Source organism: Pipistrellus hanaki (genome assembly GCF_964339955.1).
Source record: "Pipistrellus hanaki genome assembly, chromosome: 4".
NCBI lineage: Eukaryota > Metazoa > Chordata > Mammalia > Chiroptera > Vespertilionidae > Pipistrellus > Pipistrellus hanaki.
Window position 1 is genome coordinate 4,139,811 of NC_140506.1, and position 24,623 is coordinate 4,164,433.

A 24,623-nucleotide genomic window follows, 5' to 3' on the forward strand; every position below is an offset into this window, starting at 1 on the left:
ACTTCAAGTTCATTCATTTCTTCCACAGTCTATATTTTACTGTAAGTCCTCAAGAGAAATTTACATTCTAAACAAAAGAGTTTTCAGATATAGACCTTCCATCAGTTTTTTAATAGCTTTTATTGCACTGCTGGGTTTCCACATATTACATCCATATTTTGATTTACATCCTTAAAATATTTATAACATTTTGTATACCTGTTGTCTTTGTTTGCAAAAATTTAATTTTGACTGCTTTAGAGCTGGGCATGTGAAAATTTGTTCTAGTTTCTGGGTATGTAAAAATGATAAGCAATCCATGTATTAAGATATCCAAGACTCTACTTGTGCATCATACCAACTGGCGTTGAGATGAAAAGGCTGTCAGTTAGGGCTGTCAACCATAATTTTAGAAAAGTAATTTGACTTGAGTTAAAGAGTAGACTTTGGTACAACTGGTCATAAAAATACAGACAGAATTAGCATTGGTATATTGGTATATTATTCATGATGGAATGTGTAAAATTAGAGATTCATGGAGAAAAATGAAATCAGATTATGGAATGTCTGAAAAGTTTGACATATACTTTTATAGAAAATAATGAAACCACTTCCATTTTATAAGGTATGAGAATAGCACAATAAAGAAAATCACTCTCCTGATTTTCCTTTTTTGTGATCTGTCTTGTACTCAGAAATATAGGCTAGATCATTTTCTAAATATGAAACACTAGAAGCATAAAAAAGAAAGATTCCCATTAAAAATTGAACTATAGAGAATATTGACTTTTATGAGTTAGTAATTCAACAAAACCCTATTCTCTGGAAAATATATATATATATTTTTGAGAGTAATTGTAGTGGAGTTAGTTGTAAAATTTGGCTACATAAAAATCCAGTTTTCCATAAAGCATAATCCATGAGAGAGATAAAATGGCAGGCCTAGCTGCACCAGCACAATATTGCTATGGGAACAATTTGATTACAGTCAGCAAAACTGAGAGTGTTTACTGGTAATGTTAATTTTTCGCTGGGCGGGAACAAGACACGAATTTAGGGCTCTACATTTGTGATACTAAAGTGTGGTTTGGCTTCTCTGAAAACTTCAGTATGGGAAAGTAAGAAATTAGAGCAAGTGTTCTGATAAATGAACTTGGGTTACTCTTTCTTGGTTTTAGAATATATGACTCACTTTTTATCATATGGCACCAGGTGCATTGTTTTATTAACTTAATTTTGTTTCAAATCCTATTGTTCTCTATGATTGAAAATTTAAATGTTTGCCTTCGAAAGACACAAGCCATATACGACAAAGCATATAAGACAAATCCCATGAACCTGGAAAATAAGACAAATAGGAGAAAGGGTCATATCTGCTTTAGTATAAAAGACTCCAAGAATGTTGAAACTGTCACAGTGCTCTTGTTATTTGCCATAAATAACAAGACACAACGTTGTCTCTGAGAGCCTAAGTTGATGCTCTTTGGAAAAAAAAAATGTTGAGAAACATATTAGAAGATTCCAAAACTGAGTGGTTGGCCAAGCTGTGGGTAGTTGGTAAGAGTTAGGTCTCGGGGATGAAAGTTAAAAGGGAAGTACTTCTTCTTAGCATCCAGAAGGGTGAAGGCTTTGGAAAGATGGAGGGAGAAGGAAGGTTCTATGAAGGTGGTGATGATGAGCCAGACCTGAGGACAGGCAGTGCTGGCTGAGGCAGGGAGCGGCCAGCTTTTATTTTGGAGAGGAGGGATCCAGATGTGGGGAAAATTGGGCAGAACCAACCATGAGGAAAACTCAACTCTCTGAAATGTTTGGAGAGAGAAATATTTAATGATATTTTTGTTTTGTTTTCTGGTCAGATTTTTCTTCCAGGTAACTTATTTTCCATTGCATTTTGACTAAGACTCTCCCTGTGGTGAAACCTGAGGTCAGGCACCTCTCCCCGTCTGCAGCACCCCAGGGGTCCCTTAGATAGTCAGTCTTCCTCCCCCCCCCCCCCCCCCCCCCCCCCCCCCCCCCCGTCTCAGGTCCCTGGGGAGCATCCTGCGCCTGCGCACATTGCAGTCCTACCCACCAGCAGGGGGCAGGCCAGGATTTTCTTTGCTCCGCGCCTGGGTTCTGCCACCCCTCTTCTCCTCGCCTCTTCTTGAGCTGCGGCCTGGACACGCTTCCTTAGCAACGGTTGCCCCTGGCAACAGGAGGACGCGGTACCCGCAGGCTTGGTTTCCCCCCTGCAGGCGGTCGGTCGGGTCGGAGGCCCAGGCTGAACCATGTCTGAGATCCTGTGCGAGTGGCTCAACCACGAGGTGAAGACGTCCCAGACCGTGAGTGAGTGTCACCGCCCGGGGCGGGCCGGCCCAGCGGCCACCGCGGATGCAAGGCTGCCGGCTGGCCAGAGCTGGCAGGTCCAGCCGCCCCCTCTTCTTTGGCCCCAGACCCTGCCAGGCTCCTCCCACCCGCCCCTGTGCCACCCCGGGGGTCCAGCCCGCAGGCTGGGGCTGCTGTGCTGGCCAGCCCATGGAGTGTGCGTGCTCCTGGCCCCTCAGCAGTAGCTGCTCTGAGGGTTCTCTCCAGAGCAAGAGAGACCCCAGGCAGCCCCTCCACACACCTGCCCTCCGGGGTGAGTGCCTGCAGAGCATGTCAACATGCACACACTTGGCAGCTTCAGCCCCAAAGTCACAGACATTCGCTGACCACTGTTCACTCCAGCCCAGAGCTAACTTCATTCTCACCTGATGCCACGCCCAGCCAGGCAGCTGCCACCCGGAGTCTCTAAATCTCACAGAGGCCGTCTTCCAGGCTGGCATCTCCCCCTGATGGCCCTGGCATCTCCCCCAGCTCAGCCCCCTACGCCCTCTCAGCGTCTCTCTGTGGTTTCAGACACAGGAGTATGTTTCTCAGCTGGCATTGTTTTGGCTCAAGGCAAGAGGATCTCAGCCCAAATCGGTTCAGTCTGTTTTCCCAGAAATGCCCTTGCATAACAGCAGCTTGCTACCTCTTATTGAACACGTGGGCACGTCCATGGGACCCTGTGCCAAGCCCTTTCCGTAGGTTTTCTTATTTAATCCTAAAAACAAACAAATAAAAAAAGCCCTCAGATGTGCGGGTGAGTAAAAGTGGCTGAGAGATCGGGTGATTTGTTCAGGGTTGCTCAGCTGGAATTCCAAGCTAGATCCTTGACTTGTGCTCCTGGGCACTCTCTTGTACAACTCTATCTTTAGGGGATATATTTTAAATAACTCAGCTCCCCCAGATGTATTCATGTGAGCTGCTTTGATAGGAATCATTGTTCAATATGAAGTCACAAGAAGTACAGTAACCCACCCGCTGAGGCATGTTGTAGCTTCGCAGGGCATAACCTAATTCCTCCATGGCCAGGCGCCAAAGGTGGACTTACTAGTGTTAGTTTAGCAGTGATTCCGACTCCATGTCACCTGCTGGAACAAAGAAGGCAGGGTGAGAATGCCACATGAGCACATGTGCTTCCTGGACGAGGGTGAATAATGGTTCAGTCATTTTTCAGAGGCAGCTGAAGTCCGTTGGTTTATGGATCATTCTGTAGGGCAGAAGTGAATTTGGATAAGCATGTTATTGACCTCTGTGTTGCCTGGACTATCCTGAATAGCAGCAATAAAGAAAAAGAATTCCAATGACCCTTAACTGAGAAGTCTCCCTCCTCTTATGGCGAGAGGTTTCTGGAGTCACTAGAAACCTGATTAGCCCCAAAATATGAAGATCCACGCCTATGTTACCAAGGCTAAGGACCTTCTGGGAGTCAAATGTAACCTGACCATGTCCCCTAGAAAATGATGCTTAGATGTGCATGTTAGTGAAATGTCTTAGAATACACAAAAGATGCTCAACACAAAATGACACCTGAAATCCAAGCAATTATTTTCATAATGAAAAATAAGTAATGAAATGTTACTGAAGAATTTGCTGTAAAATAAATTTATGGACGCTCCATTGTTTTCAAGAATACACATTGCCTCTTTTTACAAAACTTTAAAAAATATTTTTATTGATTTTTTACAGAGAATAAGGGAGAGGGATAGAGAGTTAGAAACATTAATGAAGGAGAAACATTGATCAGCTGCTTCCTGCACACCCTCTATTGGGGATGTGCCTACAACCAAAGTACATGCCCTTGACTGGAATCGAACCTGGGACCTTTCAGTCTGCAGGCCCACGCTCTATCCACTGAGCGAAACCTGTTTCGGCTATAAAACTCTTAGGTGGAAACTAGCATCAGAATAGTCTCCATAAAATAAATAAATAAATAAATAAATAAATAAATAAATAAAGGTGAACGTTCTCAATAATTGAGTAGAAACCTTTGAATTCCATGCACTGCACCAGTCAGATCCTTTGTAAAGATGGATGTACAAGATGGTCCATGTTCTTTTGGATTCTGGGTGTGGCTCTTTTGAAAAATTTGCAGTACCCAAAATGGAAATAATAATCTCTAGGTCCCCATATTACACCTGGAAAGTAAGGATGAGAGTTGCTATATAGTTGGGAGGGTATTAAGTGAAGTTGCAAATGAAAAATGCCTGCCGCAGTTCTTAACATCTACTACATCAAAATACTGAGAAAAAAAAATACATTATCTCAACTATTCTTCTCTCTCACTTTAGATGAATGTCTAGTCTAGTGCCTGTCACGTAGTGGCATTCTGTAAATAATTGTTAATTAACTGAAATTCTGTGAGGGAGACAAGAGTAGAGTATGGGCTGAATCTTATGGATTTGTTCATCTTGAGAAGGTCACCCTGGGAACTTTGACCCGCAGCTTTGTGAGTTCAGAAGCTGTTTTATTATTTTAAGGAAGTTCTTAGGAATTGTTTCCTACTAACTGAAATCATATTTTCCTGATTTTATTAAACCAGGGTACCAATTTATCATGAGGAAAGGATAGCAGAACAACCAATCCTGGCAACTGAGCATAGTGCACCGTCTTAATAGGCTGGTGCACTCAGGAGAAGAGCAAATTTATAGATCAGATTGCTCACCGACAATCAGAAATTAGATATTATCAAAAGAGCTCCCAAATTAAGCTAATATTTTATTTGTTTTACTTACCTGCTCCACAGATAGTGTATATACATAGCTGTGACGGGTTGGATTAAATTAGGTTAGATTCTGTTAGAGTCAGAATTCTTCATTCCTCCTCCTCCTCCTCCTTTTCCTCTTCATCCTTTCCCCACCAGCGCAGGAATAAACCGTGCTGCTCAATGTTATTTTCCAGTGTCACTACTACTACAAAGTTTCTGAAATTACATCATTTGTCTATTCTTTCATTGTAGAAAATCTGTCCTTAATAAGGTTAATTAATATATCCAAAGATTATAGTTTACATGATATGTCAAAAAATTAAATAGATAATGTTATAAGAGATAGACTGTGCTCCATGTTAATCTTTTTGCATGAGTGAGTTTCCCTAGGTTTCTAATTTTGTTGTTTCATATTAAATCTTAGTAATTTTTGTTTCAGATAGTGACATTTTTTATTATTTGCATTCTTTATTTGAGCCTCCTTGTGCATTACCTAGACTTTGATGATTAGGTCTTATGTCAAGACCTTTTCAAAAGAATCAAATTTTATTTTTTAAAAGGAGCTATTAAAATATTTTATAGACTATTTATTTATATACATTTTATAATATATTAGATGCCTGGGCGCATGGATTCGTGCACCAGTGGGGTCCCTCAGCCAGGCCTGCTCCCTCTTGCAATCTGGGATCCCTTGGGGGTTGTCACACTGCCGTTCTGGCCCTATCCCTGCAGGACCTGTGAGGATCAGGCCGAAACCAGCAGTCTGACATCCCTTGAAGGATGTACCAGTGTGTGAAGTGGCAGGTGGCTGAGAAGGAGTCCAAGCCTGGCAGGTGCCTCACTGCCCCTGCTCATCCTGGCTGCTCATCCTGGCCCCACTGCACCTGCAGCCACTGCTTGCTGCTTGGTAGTGCTGCCATGGAGGCAGAGGCGGGAGAGGCTCCGGCTGCTGTAGCTGAGCTCTCGCCAGCCTGAGCCCAATTTATGGCTGAGTGGCACTCCCACTGTGGGAGTGCACTGACCACCAGGGACCAGCTCCTGCATTGAGCGTCATAGCAGTCACTTAGGCTTTTACATATAGATTGTGGTGGCCTATTGTTAGCCTATGATGACCATATCAAAGAGTCGTAGAACTTGAGATCTGAAAAGGAATCTCACGTATAATTTAATTCTTCTTTGGCAGATAAGGTAATTAAATAAGATAAGTTTAGAGATTTAAGGTTGTACAGCTAGGAAGTAGCATGTTAGCAGTACATTCTGAGTCTGCTGACTTTTAATTCGTTCCTCTTATAATCTGGTCTCACTAACCCACACATTTTTCTCATGCTTCACCCCTCAGAGTCATTAGGAAATATGTTGCTTCTCACGTAATACTACAGATTTCGATACTTTCTGGCTAGCTCAGCAGTATTTCCCTTCATTAAAGCTTGGCTTCTTTGGAATTGAGACAGCAGATCTCGTACCAGAAGGCTGTTGTGTAAATCAATTTCAAAATCTTAAGATATGAAGTTTCAAGAAAAGAATGTCACCCGAAATTTAAACCATTCAAGAAGGTTATAATAACATCGAGATTTTATTTTAAACAGTAAATCTTGGGAAATATGATAAAGTCTTCAAAGGAGAAGACGGGTCATTCTATTCTCATACTGGAGGGAAATAAATGGACTGTGTCCTCTGTACAGGACCACAGTGTACACCTTTGGTTGAACAAAGTCAGGCTTATTGTCCAATTGAAAACTGTGGGGCATCTCAATAAGAGGGAGTGAGGAAGGATTTAAAGCATTTGTTCTTGTGTTAGATGTTTTTGAGGAGGTTTCAAGGAGTTTTGCTCTGAGTTTGATACTGTCAGAGCGTAGGCATCTCTATGGCACGGCACCTTAATAAATCTTACCCAGGAAGTGGAGAGAATAAAGTGCCACAAAGCCAGGACTGGTAAAAAAGCAGCAACCAGCCTGGCCAGTGTGGCTCGGTGGTTGAGCATCAACCCATGAACCAAGAGTTTACTGTTCGATTCCAGGTCAGGGCACATGTCTGGGTTGCAGGTTTGATCCACAGTGTGGGGGTGTACAGGAGGCAGCTAATCAATGATTTTTTTCTCATCATTGATGTTTCTCTCTCTCTCTCCCCATCTCCCTTCTTTTCTCTGAAATCAGCAAAGCCAGAGCCTAGGGACACCGAGACCTGATAGGGCCAGGCCGGTTTCCTGCCTTCAGCAGCTACTCTTGTTTCTCTCAAATAAAAGTAAATTTGCTGGATTTTTTTAACGTGGTTGATGATGCAGGCTAGAACGTTGCTCATCTATTACAGGAAGAGTGAAAGCCATTGAGCATAGAATATTCAATAGATAGGTCTACAGACTCATACACAATGCCAACACGCAAATGTCTCTACTCATTTGGTGGCAAACCTTGGCAGGAAATGCTGTGACACTATGTGTAGTCTTTATTTCTCTCTCTCAAATGTTTTGCTTTGGAAATCAACTGTGTTTTGATTGCATGTGTTTCTGGTTGGAGTGTTAGAGCTTATCTGGCCTTAAGTGTCGGCCTGTACCTGAGTTTAAAAGACAATGTCCACTATCTGCTCTCTGAGTAATGAATTACCTTTTAAGCAAGAATGTACTGTAGTCCTTGAGGATCTAGTATCGAGCTTCTGAGTTACCTAATTAATATAACCTGTTATCTTAAATTAGGAGGCAGCAAGAAGAACAACAATTGTCACTGAGCATTTACTCTATGCCGGGAATAGCACTAAGCACTTTGCATACAATATCTCATTTAATTCTCAGACCAACTTCCAAGAGGTAGAGAGGCCCAAAGGCCGGTCAGTGGCTTCTCAATGAGCAAGGAGTCAGAGCCAGAGAATCTGTTTCCGGATTCTGCACTCCCCTCGCGGCCACTTTGGAGTGCAGAAGGCTTGTCTCCTTCCCGTGCTTTCTCCGGGCAGCTCCGGGCCCTTTCGGTGGAGAAGCACAGGGACAACCTCCCTCTCGGTCCTGGCCTCTCACAGACCTTTCACGAAGGCCCACATCAAACTCTCAGCAAAATACACTGTAGGATGGGGATGAGTTACGTGGCGTGGAAGATTGCTGCCGACCAGGCTTATCCTGGATGTAACACATGTCAGAGCTCAGCACAAGCCCCTGCCTGGGCTCCCATGGGTTAGCTATTCTCAGTTCTTCTCTGCTCCTTGTCCTAGAATCAACCCGCCTCTTCTTTCCCACAGGAAATGCCCATTGTTAGTGCACATGAACTTATAGAGGGGGCTGTCAAGGAATTAGTCGTGATATTCAGGAACACATACTGGGAAGAAAAATATGATAAACCAAAGGCGGGGGATAAACTTTTCTTTGCTTTTGCTTTCCCCCTACTGTTTCTCTCCTCCCACTCTCTCTCTCTGGCTTCTTATCTGTCTCCTCATACTTTCTAATCTATATTAAAATATATATTCCTAGTACATATATTTAATAATTTTCTTGTCTAATTCCTTGCAATGTGTTCTTCTTTTTTCTTTAATTTTTTTCTACATGTCTTCCATTGTTGCTTTTATTGGTTGCTATAGCTTTTTACCCTTCATTCTCTTTTCGGTCTGGGTGGCAGGCAGTAAAATCTGCAGTGTCCTATGCATGCAAAACTGCAGATAGATGTTTTTTGTACTTGGTTATTTGTAGTGAACTCCTTGACAATGAAATAATAAGTGTTGATTGTTCTCCTTTGACCTTTATGCCCATACATGTCTCTATTTTACCCATATCAGAATTGCATTATTAATACGACATGCCAACCCAAAGGAAGTGGGTTATGGTTTTATCTCCCTAGTGACCTTTTCGTAGCAGTTTGCTGCAGACTGTTTGCCCGCCACATTGAGAGTGATGGAATCAGACACAGTTACCCTCAGTTATTCCTGAGCTAGACTTCAGTATTCAGTCAGCATGAACAACAGGCCCGGTGCAAATCCAGAGGGAGAGAGAGGGGGGCTGAGACCCTCCAAATGCAACATAGCTCCTGAGTGCAAAGCTGTGGTCTTTAGACTATCACTAGACACCCATAGTCTGCCATGGCTCTTTGTCCAGTGCCTCTTCAGAAAACCAAGAGAAGAATGGGGATGGGTAGGGAAGAGAGAAGGGAAAAAAGCAGAGGAAAGGAAGCAACAGACAGAAGGGGGCAGGGCACATCCAGAGCAGCCCAGATGGCACAGTGAGGACAGTGGTGTAGCCGAGACCAGGGCACAGCAGTGGTGGCCGGCAATGGGGGGTTTTCGAGGAAAGGAGAAAGCAGCCGTGACTCAGGAGGAGCAGGTGGTGGTACACCTATGCCCTTTGGAGGTGGAGACAGCCATTTGGATTTCAGTTGCTTCAAACAACTACTACTGTATGATGCCAGAGACATGGCCAATAGATGCTAATGCTAGACAGTTCCGGAGCTCAGCCTGAGTAAATGGAATCCATGGGGATCATTGACATCATTGTTTAATTACTTATTATATTATTCAACCTAAGTATTGGAGTATTATTGAGAGTATAAAATATGCAAAAATTGGTAAAACTTTGGGCAAAATTGTGGGCAAGAACATTATTCCTGTGATAACATGCAGTGTTCTGAGTGAGACCTTTATGGAACAACTGGCTTCGCCCACTGTAGCCTCAAACCAAGCATCAGATCGACAAATCCAACATTTCTTCGTATTCAATTAGCCACCCGATTATCGGTCAAATAGATAAAAGAGGACAACCTGGCACAAATGAGTTTGTGATACTGCAACGACATAGAGTGTTTTGACTGCTGTTGCTTAAAAGACCCTTAAAGAAACATATTGAAGATGTCTGCAGGATCTTGAAATCATTTGAGAGATGATGGCAGTGTCCTATGATAATATAATTTATGTATCAATGTTATACATCATCCTTTACCCTATATCCTTTACTTCATAAGAAAAATACAAGTGACCCCAAACTAAGGACATTTTTAAAGAAAGCACATTCTGTTTAACACTTTAATTTTCTTTTTCCTGCACTTATCATTAGATGCATCCTAGCAGGCATTGTACTAAGCAGGCGCTGTGCTAAGCGATTCTCATCCATTATCTCTAACCTTTAAAATAGGTCTCCAAGATAGGTGTAGATATGTTCTGTACGTTCTAGAAATGAGAAACTCAGAAAGTGCACTGCTACTAAGGGGCAGAGCCCAGATGTCCACATCCATGTCTCTGGCTCCAAAGCCTGTTTTCCTCTGGTCCATCTGCATCGTTACACAGGACACCTGGACGAGGGTAACCTTCCGTAGCACCAAGGAAAAGCTTGACTGTGTCCAGTTGGCTTTATTTAAGGAGGTGCAGACGATTCTGTAAAACTTCCATTGTCAAAAGGTTAAAGTTGAGTCTTCATTATTGTTTTAGAAAGTTATATTGCACCTCGCTTGGCCAGAATATTATGCTATCACCATCCACAGGTTGTACTAATTACTAAGGAATTGCAGCGTGATTTCATAAAATACATGGAAGGTTTGTTTTTAAATATAAGGTGATGAATTTGACTGGTTGTGTTTTAATTTGATCAGAAGTTGTCTTTCCTTTCAAAATTTCATATGTCACCAAGTATTCATATATGTTTATGGAAAAATTTTTAAAAGACATCTACCATTAAACTTCCATCTTTTTATTTGCTTATTCAAACGATATTTCTAGAATTAATTTTATGGAACTTGGGGTTCAAGTTAAATGATAGAGTTTCCCTTTGTAAGTATATACATAATTAAAGCATAGATTCTACGTGCAGCATGTCGACCTTTTACTCTCTCTGCTTACTCTCAGCCCCCAAGTCCTTTGCCAAGGCGTTTTCCAGTGGCTATCTGATTGGAGAAGTTCTTCACAAATTTGAACTCCAGGATGACTTTTCAAAATTTTCACAAAGCAGGTTAGTCAGACTCTTTCTTACTTCAAAAAGGGGTCAGTTTCTCTGGCATCTGGTTGGGTTAGCCTCCAACAGTCACTTTCAGGAATCATCAATCTCAGGATCTCCTTGAAAGCCTCAACCGGGCAAGAGCGCCTTCGTGCGGGACTTGTCTCTTCCCCGTGCATCTGTAATGCGTGACGTTGCAATTTCTCCACATCCTCATTGCTTGTTTATTGTCTGTCTTATCGTAGCCACCCGAGTGGCTTTGGGAAAACGTGTAATGGCTTAAATCCACCATTACAGTGTCACACAGAGTCCTGTCACTGCCCCCAGATCCTCTGTGCTGGCTGTGCATCTGGCCCATCTCAACCCTGGGCAGGCACTGATCTCGTTACTGTCTCCATATTTTTGCCCTTTCTAGAATGTTATCCACCTGGAATCACATAGTATGCAGCCTTTTGGGATTGGCTCCTTTCACTTGGTAATGTGTACTCACTGTCCACGGACAGCTTTTCATGGCTTGAAAGCCTGTTTCTTCTCAGTGATGGATAACAGTCCACTGTCTTCTGTCACACAGTTTACGTATCCATTCACCTGCAGAGGGGCATCAGGTTGCCTCCAGGTGTTGGCCGTTACTTGCCTTGGAAATTACTAAATCTGAAAAGAATTCTCAGTTTTAGAATATTTTCAGTCCATCTCAAGAAATGGAAATGAACAGATTTTACTTAAAAGAGTGAAAAATAAAGAGGCACAGATACCCCTGAGGGGGCAGCTTCTACTTGCTCTGAAACGTGTGTTCCCTCACCAAGGGACAAGGAGAGGAGGAGACAGGTAATCCCTTGGCAAATTAGAACTGCAGATAGGGAGGGAGAAGACTTTTCCCAGAATGCATTTCTTTTCCTTAGAGTCCAGACTTTCATCACGTACTCTGTCTCCAGAGCAAAGATGCCCCAGTGGTTTCTCTGTGTTCAAAAACATCTGAGTGACAGTGCGGTGTTCAGGGCTATTTTCAGACTCTAGTAATAACAGTATTTGAAGAAATGGACGTTTAATCTGTCATTTTGACTTCTGAGTAGGGGTATTTTTCAAAACCGTAGTTTTGTTTTTCCCTTAGAAGAAGGAATCTAGTCATCTGATTTTGTATTGACTTCTTGTGACAATTCCAGCATCTGTTTTAGCAGGAAAGTGTATAAACTGAATGAGTTTTAATTTAGGTATTGAAGAGAAATACTAATAAATGCATACATTTCAGCACAATGAGAGAGCTCAATGTGTTTGCATGATTGAGTGGTTTTAGAGAGGAATGATATATTTAAAAGAACACAGCATAATTCAGACTATGGGACCATGAGAGTATCTCTGATATTCATTTGTAATCCAATGCCAGTGTCTAAATATGTAAAATATTTTAATGCCTAGTGTCTCGAGTGCCAAGCTGAATAATTTTTCTCGCTTGGAGCCAACACTTCACCTGCTGGGTGTGCAGTTTGATCAGAAAGTGGCTAGCAACATCATCACGGAAAAGCCTGGGGCGGCCACGAAGCTCTTGTACCAGCTGTACACGGCTCTCCAGAAGAAGAAGAAGAGTGGGCTGACGGGGGCGGAGATGCAGACCATGCAGCCCCTGAACACCATGTGGCTCCAGAACATGAAGAGCGAGGCTTTCCGTGATGTAAGTGCACAGGGAACCGGGAGCTGGTGGCCACTTGTGGCTGCCAGAGGGACCGGCAGTGCTGCTGCGTTCTCAGAGAAGCCCCAGCGGGAGTACGTGGCCCTTCAGCGGCCCTTATGTGATGGGCTATCGTGGGGTTTAACTTTATATTAATAGTTTCAATGCATTTATCCATGTTTAACATCTTCCTCATGCTACCCACATGTCCAGTAACTTACCAAATTCTGTGGAAGGAGAGCCTCTGGGAGGAAAGAGGAGGAATGAGGCAGTGGTCCCGTTGAAGGAGTAGAGATGGCACTCTTCAGTACCAGATGGAGGAAGACACGGTGTTTATTGTGTAGTAATATTAAAATTCACTGAATTTTAATGAGGTGCCAAGCCCTGTTCCAGGTGCAGTCTATATATTATCTTGCTTAATATTATTTTGCTTCGGTCCTACGAGTTAGGTATTTTTTCTCTTCCCACTTTGCAGATGGTGAAACTGAGATACGGAGGTTAGAAAACTTGCCCAGCTTTACAGAGCAAGTAGCTAAAACTCAAACCTGAACAGTCTGACCCTAGGAGCCACACACTTAACAGCATCTCCGTGGGTACTTCCTGGGTGGGGGGAAAGTAAGAGAGAAGTGGAAGACCTAGTTGTGTGTTGAAGCAGAGAGGTAGGATGATCCAGGACCTTACACCGCTGTGGTCCCTATGGAGATGGAGGCCAGGCCATTTTTCATTGAGAAAAGAGCCGAAGGTGTGGAGGAGCTTAGAGTCAGCTCAAAGGTCCTCAGACATTCTTCTGAGTAAGTGGCAGGATCCATGAGGCCATATTAGGAGGACCAATGTCATATATTTTTTTCTTTTTCAGTAAGTCTTCAGCTTCAAAGGAGATTACATCTAAATAAAAAAGTTTCAGTTAAATACATAGTCCATGTTTCTGTGTCCCACTTTACAATCGTCTTTAAAAGTTTATTTTCTTATAATATTGCATCCTCCAGTGGCCTGGACGTTTTAATGTTTCCTCACTTGTTACTAGGAAGAGAGAGGCTCAAGTAATAGAAAGAATCTGACTTACATTATCTCTTACTTAGGTTGAAATTGGTTTCATAAAATTACTTTTATAAAGATATATTTCCAGTAATTTAAATACCATTTATTAAAAGATTAACTCAGGACAAAAATTTACTATGCAAGTATATATCAGATTATTTTGTAAGAAAGAATTCGAGTCATATTTTTGTATTCTCTCCTTACATCAGTTAAGGATGTGAGTAATTAGAATGGGGCTTATAATTACTTTGGCAACCAACAATAGTATCTTATAGAAATTTTATTTCAAAGAAAAATATTAGGTGTGCTTATAACGGCGATATACTCTTTCTTTTCTAATAATGGCATCTTTTGAAATGCTTTTTTCATTTAGAGACTTAGAAACCTGATACCACGTCAAACTGATTTCAATCTGATGCGGGTCACTCACAAGTTTCAAGAAAAATACGTACACATGAAAGAAGATGTTGTCCGCATGCAATCTGAAAAACTTCAAAAATTCCAAAAACTCAAGGAACAACAAAGATGTTTCAGTATCGAAAAGGTTCTATGGCACAATTTTTAACAAAAATTCTTGAGTGCATACTATTCTGTGAGACTGATGCCTGGAGTACACATTTCATAAGCTTTAACATAACACACAATTTCATGCTGATGAGTCGACTCTGCCTGCTCTCACCTCTCTGTCCTTCACTTTCCCCTTCTCTCCATCTTCACTCTGCTCACTGTCTCCTCCACTCATGGCTAAGAAGCAAGAGCTGCCATTCTCTGGAATGACAGGACAACTTGATCTCTTTATAAGATGCCTGGTAGAAATCAAAGAATCAGATTCATTAGTGATGGGGTGCAGTGGGGAGGTCCTTGTGGCTCTTCAGCAAAGGCTGTGGCCATTGTCACAGCTGAGGGAGACAAGTGGACATTTCTCTCTCCTCTCCCTTCTTTGCAACCCCTTGGTCTTCCTATCCTCCCCATTTCTCTCTTCCTGGCAATGTGGCTTGCTTCCCCGTCCAGACCCTTAAGCCTCTCGGCATCTTCCTGGCCCTTCAGGCTTTGACTGACTCCCCGCTGCTTCTCCTGTTTCTCTCAAAGTCTTTTGTGATCTCCTCTGACATGATGGACCTCAGGGGACATGAGTGTGTGGAGTATTCACAGACTTTGCAGAGAATTGCAGGTGGCTGTGTGTATGGAATGTGTCGATCGCAGGCAAAAGAATTACAGTTCTCATTGCACTAAATATATGAACTCATATGTTTAGAATGATAAGAATTTAACATATCCCGAATGTAGCCAGCTCCTCATGAGGAGGGAGGGAAAGAGGAGAGATGAGCTCTGGAAGAAGGGGTGGGCTTCCCCGGGCATTTCGAGGTGAGGAGACAGGCACTCGGAGTGTTTAGGCTGAGACGGTGCTGGGACTCCAGTGGAACCAGCCTGCCCGGCCTTCATATGTGCGGCTCCTGCAGAAAGTCTCCGCAGAGAGTTGGGAAAAGCAAAGTGTGATGCCGTTAGATATCCTGAAATAAATTGTTAAAAATGATAAGAAGCAAATAGGACAAAACAGAGAGCCTATCTCTTCCTGATTTTCTTAAGGAAAAGGGTAAACATATGGCAGTTTAGTAACAATTCGCATTTTAGAAAAGGAACTGAGGAAAGTTTTAGAATTATTTTTATTTCTGACTTGTTTCTTATTGATGTATCTTTAGATGTAGGTACCAATGATCTTATTCGTTTTAACATATTGCTTTAGTAGTAAAGACATTAGTTTCACGTTACCCCCTAAATCATTTATTTGTAAAATATTTTACCTAATTTTTTAAAATTATGCCCTTCTGCTTATGTCTTCTTAAAATAGTTATTGCCTACATGGAGAAGAGATAATTTCATAAACATCTTACATGACTGAGTGACATGACATGAATTCATTATTTTATGAATTCCATGTTTAAGTGTGACCGAGTTTGGGGGAAATTTGTGTTGAGTGCCCAGGAGTTCTCCTGGAGACCTTCTCCTAGACCAGTGGTCAGCAAACCGCGGCTCGAGAGCCACATACAGCTCTTTGGCCCCTTGAGTGTGGCTCTTGCACAAAATACCACGGTCTGGGCAAGTCTATTTTGAAGAAGTTTAAGTTTTAAAATGTGGCTCTCAAAAGAAATTTCAATCGTTGTGCTGTTGATATTTGGCTGTGTTGATTCATGAATTTGCCGACCACTGGCCTAGATGGAGCTTCCTCTTCAGACAGAGCTTTCTCGTCCCACTACCGAGCAGATCTCGAAGGTGGAACTGGGGAAGGAGCGTACTCTTCTTTGTGTTTGGGACATTTTACATTCCTTTTCGTAACGACACCCAGAATGAAAATACACAATTTTGATTGGTATACCGTGGAGACTCCAAAACTTTGTTTTAATATCGTACTTTCCAAACCAAGTCATGTTGACGCCTGCTATGTGACATCATACAGTTGTGACTCCCAGTACATTGGTTAATTGATGAGTTAATTGAAACCTTCAGTGGAGAAATGGTGTGTATGTGTTCCTGTGAGCGTGTGACATTGCCTACTAGTCTGACGAACTGAATGACTAAACTAATGTCTATGGGGTATTCAGCAACGCTTGAGCAGAAGACGACAAAATGAAATAATGGCCAAAATCCAAGCGGCTATCATACAGATTCCAAAGCCGACATCCAATCGCACTCTGAAAGCAATTGAGGCCCAAAAGATGATGAAAAAGAAAAGAGAGGCAGAGGTGAGTGATAGTCCTTTAGTTCTGGGTTGTGTTTGTCTTAACAAAGGAATGATCGTCGCCTAAAACACACAGAGATTTCCCAAAACTGCTTACCTTCTTTTCAAATTATCTCTGGCACTGTCCCTTCTCATGAAAACGCTCCCACTGTGTGCACGTTCAGTCCATTTTATACTGTTATTTGTTCAGAAGCAGAAAATGCAGCTCTGGGCCAGAGACGACAACCTCTGGTTAAGTGATGGTTCCTGAGTGAGTGCCTGTGCTGAGGGCTCTCTGATGGCTAACGAACGAGGCCAGACCGGGTGCTGTCAGAACGACTCCCAAGGGTGCCACAGGGGCCAGCTGGGAGGCACACCCCCTGCATGTGCTTCTCCTACCTACTGTGTGCACTCAGTGGCTCCTTGCCACGCTGCACTATTTTCCTATGAACCCTAGACATGTTGAGTGACTTGCTTGTTTTCAGTATATGTATTTAAGTTTAAGTTACCTACACTAGTGAGTTTTGGCTAGTGATCCATTGCCAAAGGATGATGATATCGATAGTACATTGTGGTAGAACTTTCTGTAGTCTGCATACCACTACACTAAAAACCGCCCCAAAAAAGATGAATAGCTGTCATTTATTGAGCATCTGCTATCTGTTAAGCTATGGATTGGCACTTAGCACGATCTTTCATTAGTTTGTTTATTTATTTTTATTTTTTAAAGAGAAGGAGCTGCCTCCTACACTGGGGATGTGCCCCCAACCAAGGTACATGCCCTTGACTGGAATCAAACCCAGGACCTTTCAGTCTATAGGCCGACGCTCTGTCCACCGAGCCAAACCAGTTAGGGCTGATCTTTAATTTATACATAACTCTCTAGGTAGGCTCTTCTTCTGCCCATTTCGGAGATAAGGAAACTAAAACTCACAAAGCTGACATGTTCTACTCAAGCTCACAATGCTGGCAAAGCAGAGTTGACAGGTCTCTCTGGTTGTATTTATTTTAGTCTACATTGATTTTTTTAATTAAAAAATCCTGTGTGTGGATTCTAAGAAATGTTCCCCACAGACATTTTCTTCTGACCCCATTTTAGTAAAGTACATAATTCTTATATTCCCTAGAGTTGATTAAATTTTATTAAGAAGTGCAGTCAACAGAGGATGAACTAATAGAGAGCAAATTAATCGTGTAAATAAGATTGCATGAGACAGTGATTTTTAAATAAATATTTATACCCCAAAATGCGTATTCTCATTTATAATAATTGCAATTAAAAATCTCAACTATAATTTGATAAATGTTTTTAAACTTAAAAATAATTGTGTTCCAACTCTGATTAAATTTAGAGCTGAAATTGTGAACTAAATGATTCGGGTTAAGCAATTTTTATATTTTTTAAGTATATTTAGTCCAGAGTAGAAGTAACGGATCAGAATTTTAAAAATTTGCTGGAGTGTGGCTCTTTCTATCTCACTTCCTAATTAGCTTGAGTTCGTGGTGCATGTTACCTTGTAAATTTGAATAAATAGGGTATGTGGAAATTTTCAATGATTTTTAGAGGCAGAAAACTGATAATGAAATTTTTTTTAAAGGATGTGGCCAATGAGATTATGGAGTTTGAAGCATTACTAAGAAAGGATCTCCAAGCAAAAGAAAGGTGGGATGTGAACTATTTTAATAATCACAAAGCTACGTTCTCTTTAATCTGTGAGTTTTGAATATTTTGGAAAAGTGTACCTGGAATAGCTGTTTCAAGACCTTTTCACTCTGCAGAAGCTTCAATATAATAGTACATGAAAGAATATAAATGACTTAAAGTTCAGATTAATGGTTCATTAACAACTTTCGTAAAGTTCAAGAGGGAAAATGGCTATTATAATGCGAAGTCCAATTATTTTTCTATTCTCTGCTTAACATTTCTTAAACTCAAATTGTTTCAAGTTTAAATTTGTCACAGTAAAACCTTTATTGGACGCTAGTTGGTTTCTTATGTGGCCTCCTCAGCATTTAACACAGGGATTCAATAAAGAGTTGTTGAGTCAGTTTGTTGACCAGATGTCACTAAGTCAGTTTGGTGAATTTATTGAAAAAGTGCCTGGCTAATGGGCTTCATTTGCCCAAAGATAAAGATCTTCTGTTAGGAGTGGGGGTCATTGACTCACAGAAAAGAATCTATTAGGGACTACATATATAGGAGCAACATGAGGTGTTTTTCTTTTTTTTTTTTTTTAAATGTATGTAAACTATCAAACTCTACTCAATTCATAGAATTTAAATTTATAGACTGAAATAGATCTTTGTCAAAGAAGAAAGATACAAATTATATATTTCAGTTCGATATTAATATTTCTGAGGGAAAGAAACAGTTAAATAGGGATGAATAAGAAAAAGCTAGTAAACAGTGGTGCGGAAGTCATTGTGGCAGGACAGTAAAGCCGGATGAAGAATGCATGTAGTACTTTCCCTCCCCCACCCCTTATAGAACCTCCCAATGCCTGGCTATGGCTCCACCCCCATGTTCCAGTGCTGCCCCGACTCCTTGAGAAAACACAATCCATGCCCACACACCAGGTGGCCGCCGCCTGAACCCACCACATCCACCTGCCTGGCTCACGAAACCACTGGACTTCTACCAACTCTTCCACTCACCTCAGCAGCCACACACTCTGGAGTGGTAAACACATGGCATCCACCAGCATGACCATCTTGGAATATTTTGTTGCCTTTTGGTGGGTGGTGTTCTCTGTGGCTCCAGGGCCAGCTCCTTTCCTAGAACACCACACACTTCAGCCACCAGAGGGGATACCAAGCCCACCAGCATCTTCCATCCCCTGCCCCAGCTCCATTGCAATTGATTTGTGGCCTTGCCATGTCCATTAGATGATTCAAAGGTCATCCCTGTACAGTATGGCCGCAGATACGCACCCTGTTTCCGCTGGCTTCTGCTAGCTGGACCTGAGCCTCGGCCTCTCTACCAGTTAGCTTTAGAAACCACAAGACAAGAGTGGGTTGAAGTGGACGGATGTTTACTTCGTTCTTATGTCTCAGAAATCAGAATGGAAGCATCCAAGGTGTGTATTGCAGCTCCAAGGTCCTCAAGGACTGGGCGCCTCTTCTCCTTTAGCTCCGCTGTCCCCTTGTGGGGTTTGCATCCTCACATCACTTTCACAGATAGCTGCTGGAGCTCTGGCCACTTGGCCCATGTCCCAGTATCAGGAAGGAAGACAGGCAAAAGTAGCCATCTCCCGTATTAAATAGCTCCTTGTATGAGCCTTCCCCAAAGGCCCAAATAACATTTCTTTTCTTTTTTCTTTTCTTTTTTTTTTTTTAAATATATTTTATTGATTTTTTTTTTTTTTTTTACAGAGAGGAAGAGAGAGGAATAGAGAGTTAGAAACATCGATGAGAGAGAAACATGGATCAGCTGCCTCTCGCACACCCCTCCACTGGGGATGTGCCCGCAACCAAGGTACATGCCCTGGACCAGAATCGAACCTGGGACTCTTCAGTCCACAGGCCAATGCTCTATCCACTGAGCCAAACCCGTTTTGGCCCAAATAACATTTCTGCTTACATCTTATTGGCTGGAAGTCAGTCACACTGTTATTCGCAACAGAATGGAAGGCTGGGAAACTTAGTTTCTGGCTGGGGCGTTGTTTTTTCTGAGTAAAATTTGGGCTCTGTTTGGAGGGGAACAGGAGGAACATAGCGGTGTCTATCACAAGTCTCTCTCTGGAGGAGCCTCCTCTTGCTCTTGCTAGGGATTTCCCTCTGGGCACCACCAATCTGACACCTTCCCTTCTCAGAAAGGCAGGAGAGGGCCCGGCAGCAAGAGGCCCTGGACCAGTCACCTCTCATCGGAGACTGAACGTTCTGTCCAAAGATCATTTTCTCTGAATGCCCTAAAGTGGAAAACGTTGGGAAGCACTGGGCTAGAGCAAACTTTGACAGAAAACCAAGGTTATGGTACAGCATGGTCCTTCTTAAGCCTCTTTTGCAGTCGCTACTCTTTTGAGGCATTGTGAATTCTTAGCTTAGGCTCCAGCATGTTCTGGGCTCGTTGAGTTACTTCATACTAGTTGGTGCCCGAAAGCACTGCAATCCTCTCCCGGCGGGCTCCTGAGACAGCTCCTCGGGGATGTCATTTCACAGTGCACTTTGTTCCCTTGTGGAAGAATAAAAGGTCTCAATGGGAGCAACACAGGAGTTCCCATGGCTACTTTTTCCTCACATGACCGTCTTTATTCTTTAAGACAAAGAACAAATGTGATCTGCTCTTTGCTTCTGTCGCTGAGGTTGCTGTGGCTGCAGCCTGACATTTGGATTCAGACATTTCCCGTAGGCCCTTCCTAACAAGCTGTTTTTAATATTGACAAATCTGGCCAAGTTTCCCAGTACTAATAATCCACACATATCCTAACTCTATGGAAGCCTGGCAAGCAGATGTAAAGAAAACATAATATTGCCCTCAATAAATCCATATCTAGTAAAATGAATATTCATTCCAGGAAGTATCATATAGCTTTGTTCAGGCCTTTAATGTAATCAGACAGCAGATGGATGGGTGGATGAATGAACCGACTAATAAATAAAAGACGGAAATTATATTTGTTATATTATTGGTAGCATACTACAGTATCAAAGGAGCCATTAACCCATCTAGGAAAAATATTTAAACAACACAGTTATGTAAAAATATGATACAAGTTTTGATGAATGATCTAAAAAAGTTATGTTATATAATTTTCATAAATACTTAATTGTACTAGGTCTTGATGAATAGATTGGGATAAACTTTGTCTTTAATATTACTGAGACTTTGACAGCTACTCAATTTCTGATCAGCAACTTTCAGTGACAGAATAAACCGAAGGCTGAGCCCCTGCTGATAAAATAACCAGAAATTTAGTGTGTGATTTTAAAAATTATATCATATATCTATTATGCTTCGGAGCCTATCATTTGAAATTTAGCAAACATCAGCTACATGGCAGGCATACGAGGCCTACATACAGAGAGGAGTAAAATTGGATATTTTTCTTATGTGCTCAGAGTTCAGCGGGGAGCAGCAAACCTAGAATAATGAACTATAATATAATGTGATCTGTGCTACCAACATGCAGTTATTGCCTCACTGAACAAGGATTAGCTGTGCTTTTGCAAGAGTACCTTTCTCTGTATAAGAGTTGATGAACATTTAGTTCCTACACACAATGATAATGTGTCCTGTCTTTTAAGTAAAATTATGTTATATTTTAAAACAAATACACTAATCATTTATAATATTAGAAACCATAATTATTCCTAATATTAAAATTCATGATTTCTTGGCAAGCCATATTATGATATATCTTATACCATTATCTTACATTGTTTATTTTTATTTTATTTACTTATTTTATAAGATGGTGGCTTTGTTCTTTTTTTAAATATATTTTTATTGATTTCAGAGAGGAAGGGAGAGGGAGAGAGAGTTAGAAACATAAAGGATGAGAGAGAATCGCTGATTCACCGCCTCCTTCATGCCCCACACTGGGGATCGAGCCCACAATTCAGACATGTGCCTTTGGTTAGAATCAAACCTGGGACCCTTCAGTCCACAGACTAATGCTCTACTCACTAAGCCAAACTGGCTAGGACCATTGTTTATTTTTTAAAGGGGTACGAGGATGAGAATTGGTTATCTGATCCTTGTAGACATAAAAACATAGCTTCTTATGATAACTTTTGAAAGAATCTAGCAATTCTCTTCTAAGCCACCCTCTGAGTGGGTTTGCTTTGTGTTGGTCAGACCAGCTCTCCTTGAGCCTTTAGTTTTGGACACAAGGTAGGACAAGTCCCCAAGGCAGGTTTCTCCATCCTGGGTCTCCAGGACTTGGGCCAGAAGCTAGGTCAGACCTGTGCCTGCAAGCGTGGCATGATGAGCAAGTCAACATTCAACGGCTGAGCTTCCGGCAGGAGCTGGGCCACTGCCCTCAGCAGCCCAGGAGTTGGGAGATCATAGAGCAGCTTGCATGTGCATAAGTGAGATAGAGTGGCAGTGGAGAGAACCACCCTGGAAGTACTTACTCTGTGTCCTGATATTAATATGCCTGTGACTCCCCTGATACTTGGATTACCAATATTGTGCTACTGTTGACTCAAAGCAGGGGAAGCAGGAGGCCTAGATACAGTAGGAAGAAGAGGGAGAGAAATCCAGAGTGTCTGGGTAGGGCAAAGACCATGAGGAGTGAAAGAACAAGGAGTTGCCGAAATCAGTTTGGTTCAGTGGATAGAGCATCTGTCCCAGGTTCGATTCAGGTCAAGGGCATGTACCTTGGTTACATCCCCAGTAGGGAGTGTGCAGGAGGCAGCTGATCGATGTTTCTAACTCTCTATCCCTCTCCCTTCCTCTCTAAAAATCAATAAAATATATTTTTTAAAAGAAAAAAGAACAAGGAGTTGATGGGCTAGATTTCTAGAGAAAAGGCTAGATCAAGTCCCGAAAAGGGGGGACGCAAATTGGAATCCGTTGACCACACTGAAGCTCTAGCATTCACTTCCATGCTTATGATGATAAATTAGCAGAGGGCTGCGAAGACCCTTCTCCTGAGGTCTTCCTCCGTGCTCACGAGTAGTGGCCCGTGATTGCATTATGTTTTGAATCTAAAATAAAAACTATTGTCCTCAGTACACACAAGGCTTCCTTAGATACAGCAGCCCAGACAACCGCCGACTTGCTAAGCACTTACTCGGATGACGACTACATTAAAAAAATCCAGAAGCGCCTCAAAGAAGACGCGCTTGCACGAGAGCAAAGGGAGAAAAGACGCCGGAGGCTGCTGATGGACCAGCTGATAGCCCACGAGGCACAGGAGGTTAGATGTTTGGATGTTGGTTAAGTGATGCTGTTGGAAACGTCACACAATGCAGCCTTTTGCATGCACATTACATGTATCTTATGTATGTATCGTCGGCCACTCTGCCTCAAATATCAATGGGACATCCTCACATCATAATAACATCACCCTGTGTTCAAAGGTCGTTTCTCACTTCAGATTCACATTTACCGACATGTTTACATGATTCCCAGGTTCAAGTCTTGGCATTTGCCATGGTATTGTTGTTATTTGTATCCTGATTCTGAAAAGATATGCAGTAGTCCTCCCATAATCTCAGAGTGGGAGAGAGGGTGTGAACCTGTGTCATTGTCTTCTTCAATAATTGGGTCATTGCCTGTTAAATGGGCAAACCCAGTCTTTGGTATTCTTTTGAATTTCCCCCCTTGAGGACTTGAATTACCTCACCCTTCCACATGATGTCTCTGTTTAGACAAGTGAAAGAGCTCGGAGGGGCTTTGGAAAGCACCTTACACCTAAACCTCTCATTTTACTTGTCCAGAAAGAGACCCCGAAAATCCAACTCGCATGCCCAGGACTCACAGAGGTGCACTGGCCAGGGCCTCTGGGTGCCAGTTCCATGCTTTGCCCACTGTTCACTTACTGCTTCCCCCTTAATTCTCTGAGAGAGAACTGAGCCAATGCATCTGATTTCTCTTCCAGATCGCAGCCATTACAATTCTCCAGGGTAAACTGTAGGTAATTTCGCCTTAGCCCCTTCTCCCATCTTCATTCTTCTATCAGGTTTTTGCTTTTCCTCACTCAGCAAGGGTTGCAACGTTCCCTCAGGGAACTAATCGGATCTGTCATCTATGGCCAGATAGTGCCTGCATTTGTTTTTACAACTAGCATTTACATTAAGGGTACCTACAGCACAATTCCACATACCGAACACTGAGAATCAAATCCTTGTTTATAAAACCTTGAAAACAATCACCTAATTCCCCCCCAAAATTTTAAATGAGGCAATCCCTTACTTCAATAACAGGGAGCTATAAATCCATAATGCTTCTCCTAGATACCAAAAGTGTGCAGCCTTTGTTGGAGATGTTTTTATTTTTATGACTTGATGTTGGCCAAGTTCCGATTTAAAAAGTGATGCAGATGACTGCTAGACCTTTTGCACACTGCTCACGTCCGGGGTTTCAGCCCCGGGGGCAGAGAGGACACGGCCTGGGCGGTAATGGGCTCCCCGCGGTGTTCCAGGAGGCGTACCGGGAGGAGCAGCTCATCAACCGGCTCATGCGGCAGTCCCAGCAGGAGCGCCGGATCGCCGTGCAGCTCATGCACGTCCGCCACGAGAAGGAAGTTCTGTGGCAAAACAGAATCTTCCGAGAGAAACAGTACGAGGAGAGGCGGCTTAAAGACTTCCAGGACGCTCTGGATCGAGAAGGGGTAAG

The 24,623-nt window shown here is 42.3% G+C and overlaps 2 protein-coding genes across 2 annotated transcripts in view; one reads left to right on the forward strand and one right to left on the reverse strand.

Annotated features, from left to right (window-relative positions):
- RANBP3L (RAN binding protein 3 like) overlaps positions 1 to 24,623 on the reverse strand; it is a 463,124-nt gene that overhangs the window by 112,766 nt on the left and 325,735 nt on the right. The gene's annotated exons all lie outside the window — the stretch shown is intronic.
- LOC311622218 (sperm flagellar protein 2-like) overlaps positions 2,158 to 24,623 on the forward strand; it is a 31,265-nt gene continuing 8,799 nt past the window's right edge. Inside the window, exons 1-8 of the mRNA XM_084883127.1 lie at positions 2,158 to 2,304; positions 10,835 to 10,937; positions 12,336 to 12,588; positions 13,997 to 14,167; positions 16,224 to 16,364; positions 17,938 to 18,002; positions 23,016 to 23,202; positions 24,430 to 24,618. Of these exons, the coding sequence (XP_084739253.1) occupies positions 2,247 to 2,304; positions 10,835 to 10,937; positions 12,336 to 12,588; positions 13,997 to 14,167; positions 16,224 to 16,364; positions 17,938 to 18,002; positions 23,016 to 23,202; positions 24,430 to 24,618 (1,167 nt within the window). The 5' untranslated portion in view covers positions 2,158 to 2,246. The remainder of the gene's footprint in view (positions 2,305 to 10,834; positions 10,938 to 12,335; positions 12,589 to 13,996; positions 14,168 to 16,223; positions 16,365 to 17,937; positions 18,003 to 23,015; positions 23,203 to 24,429; positions 24,619 to 24,623) is intronic.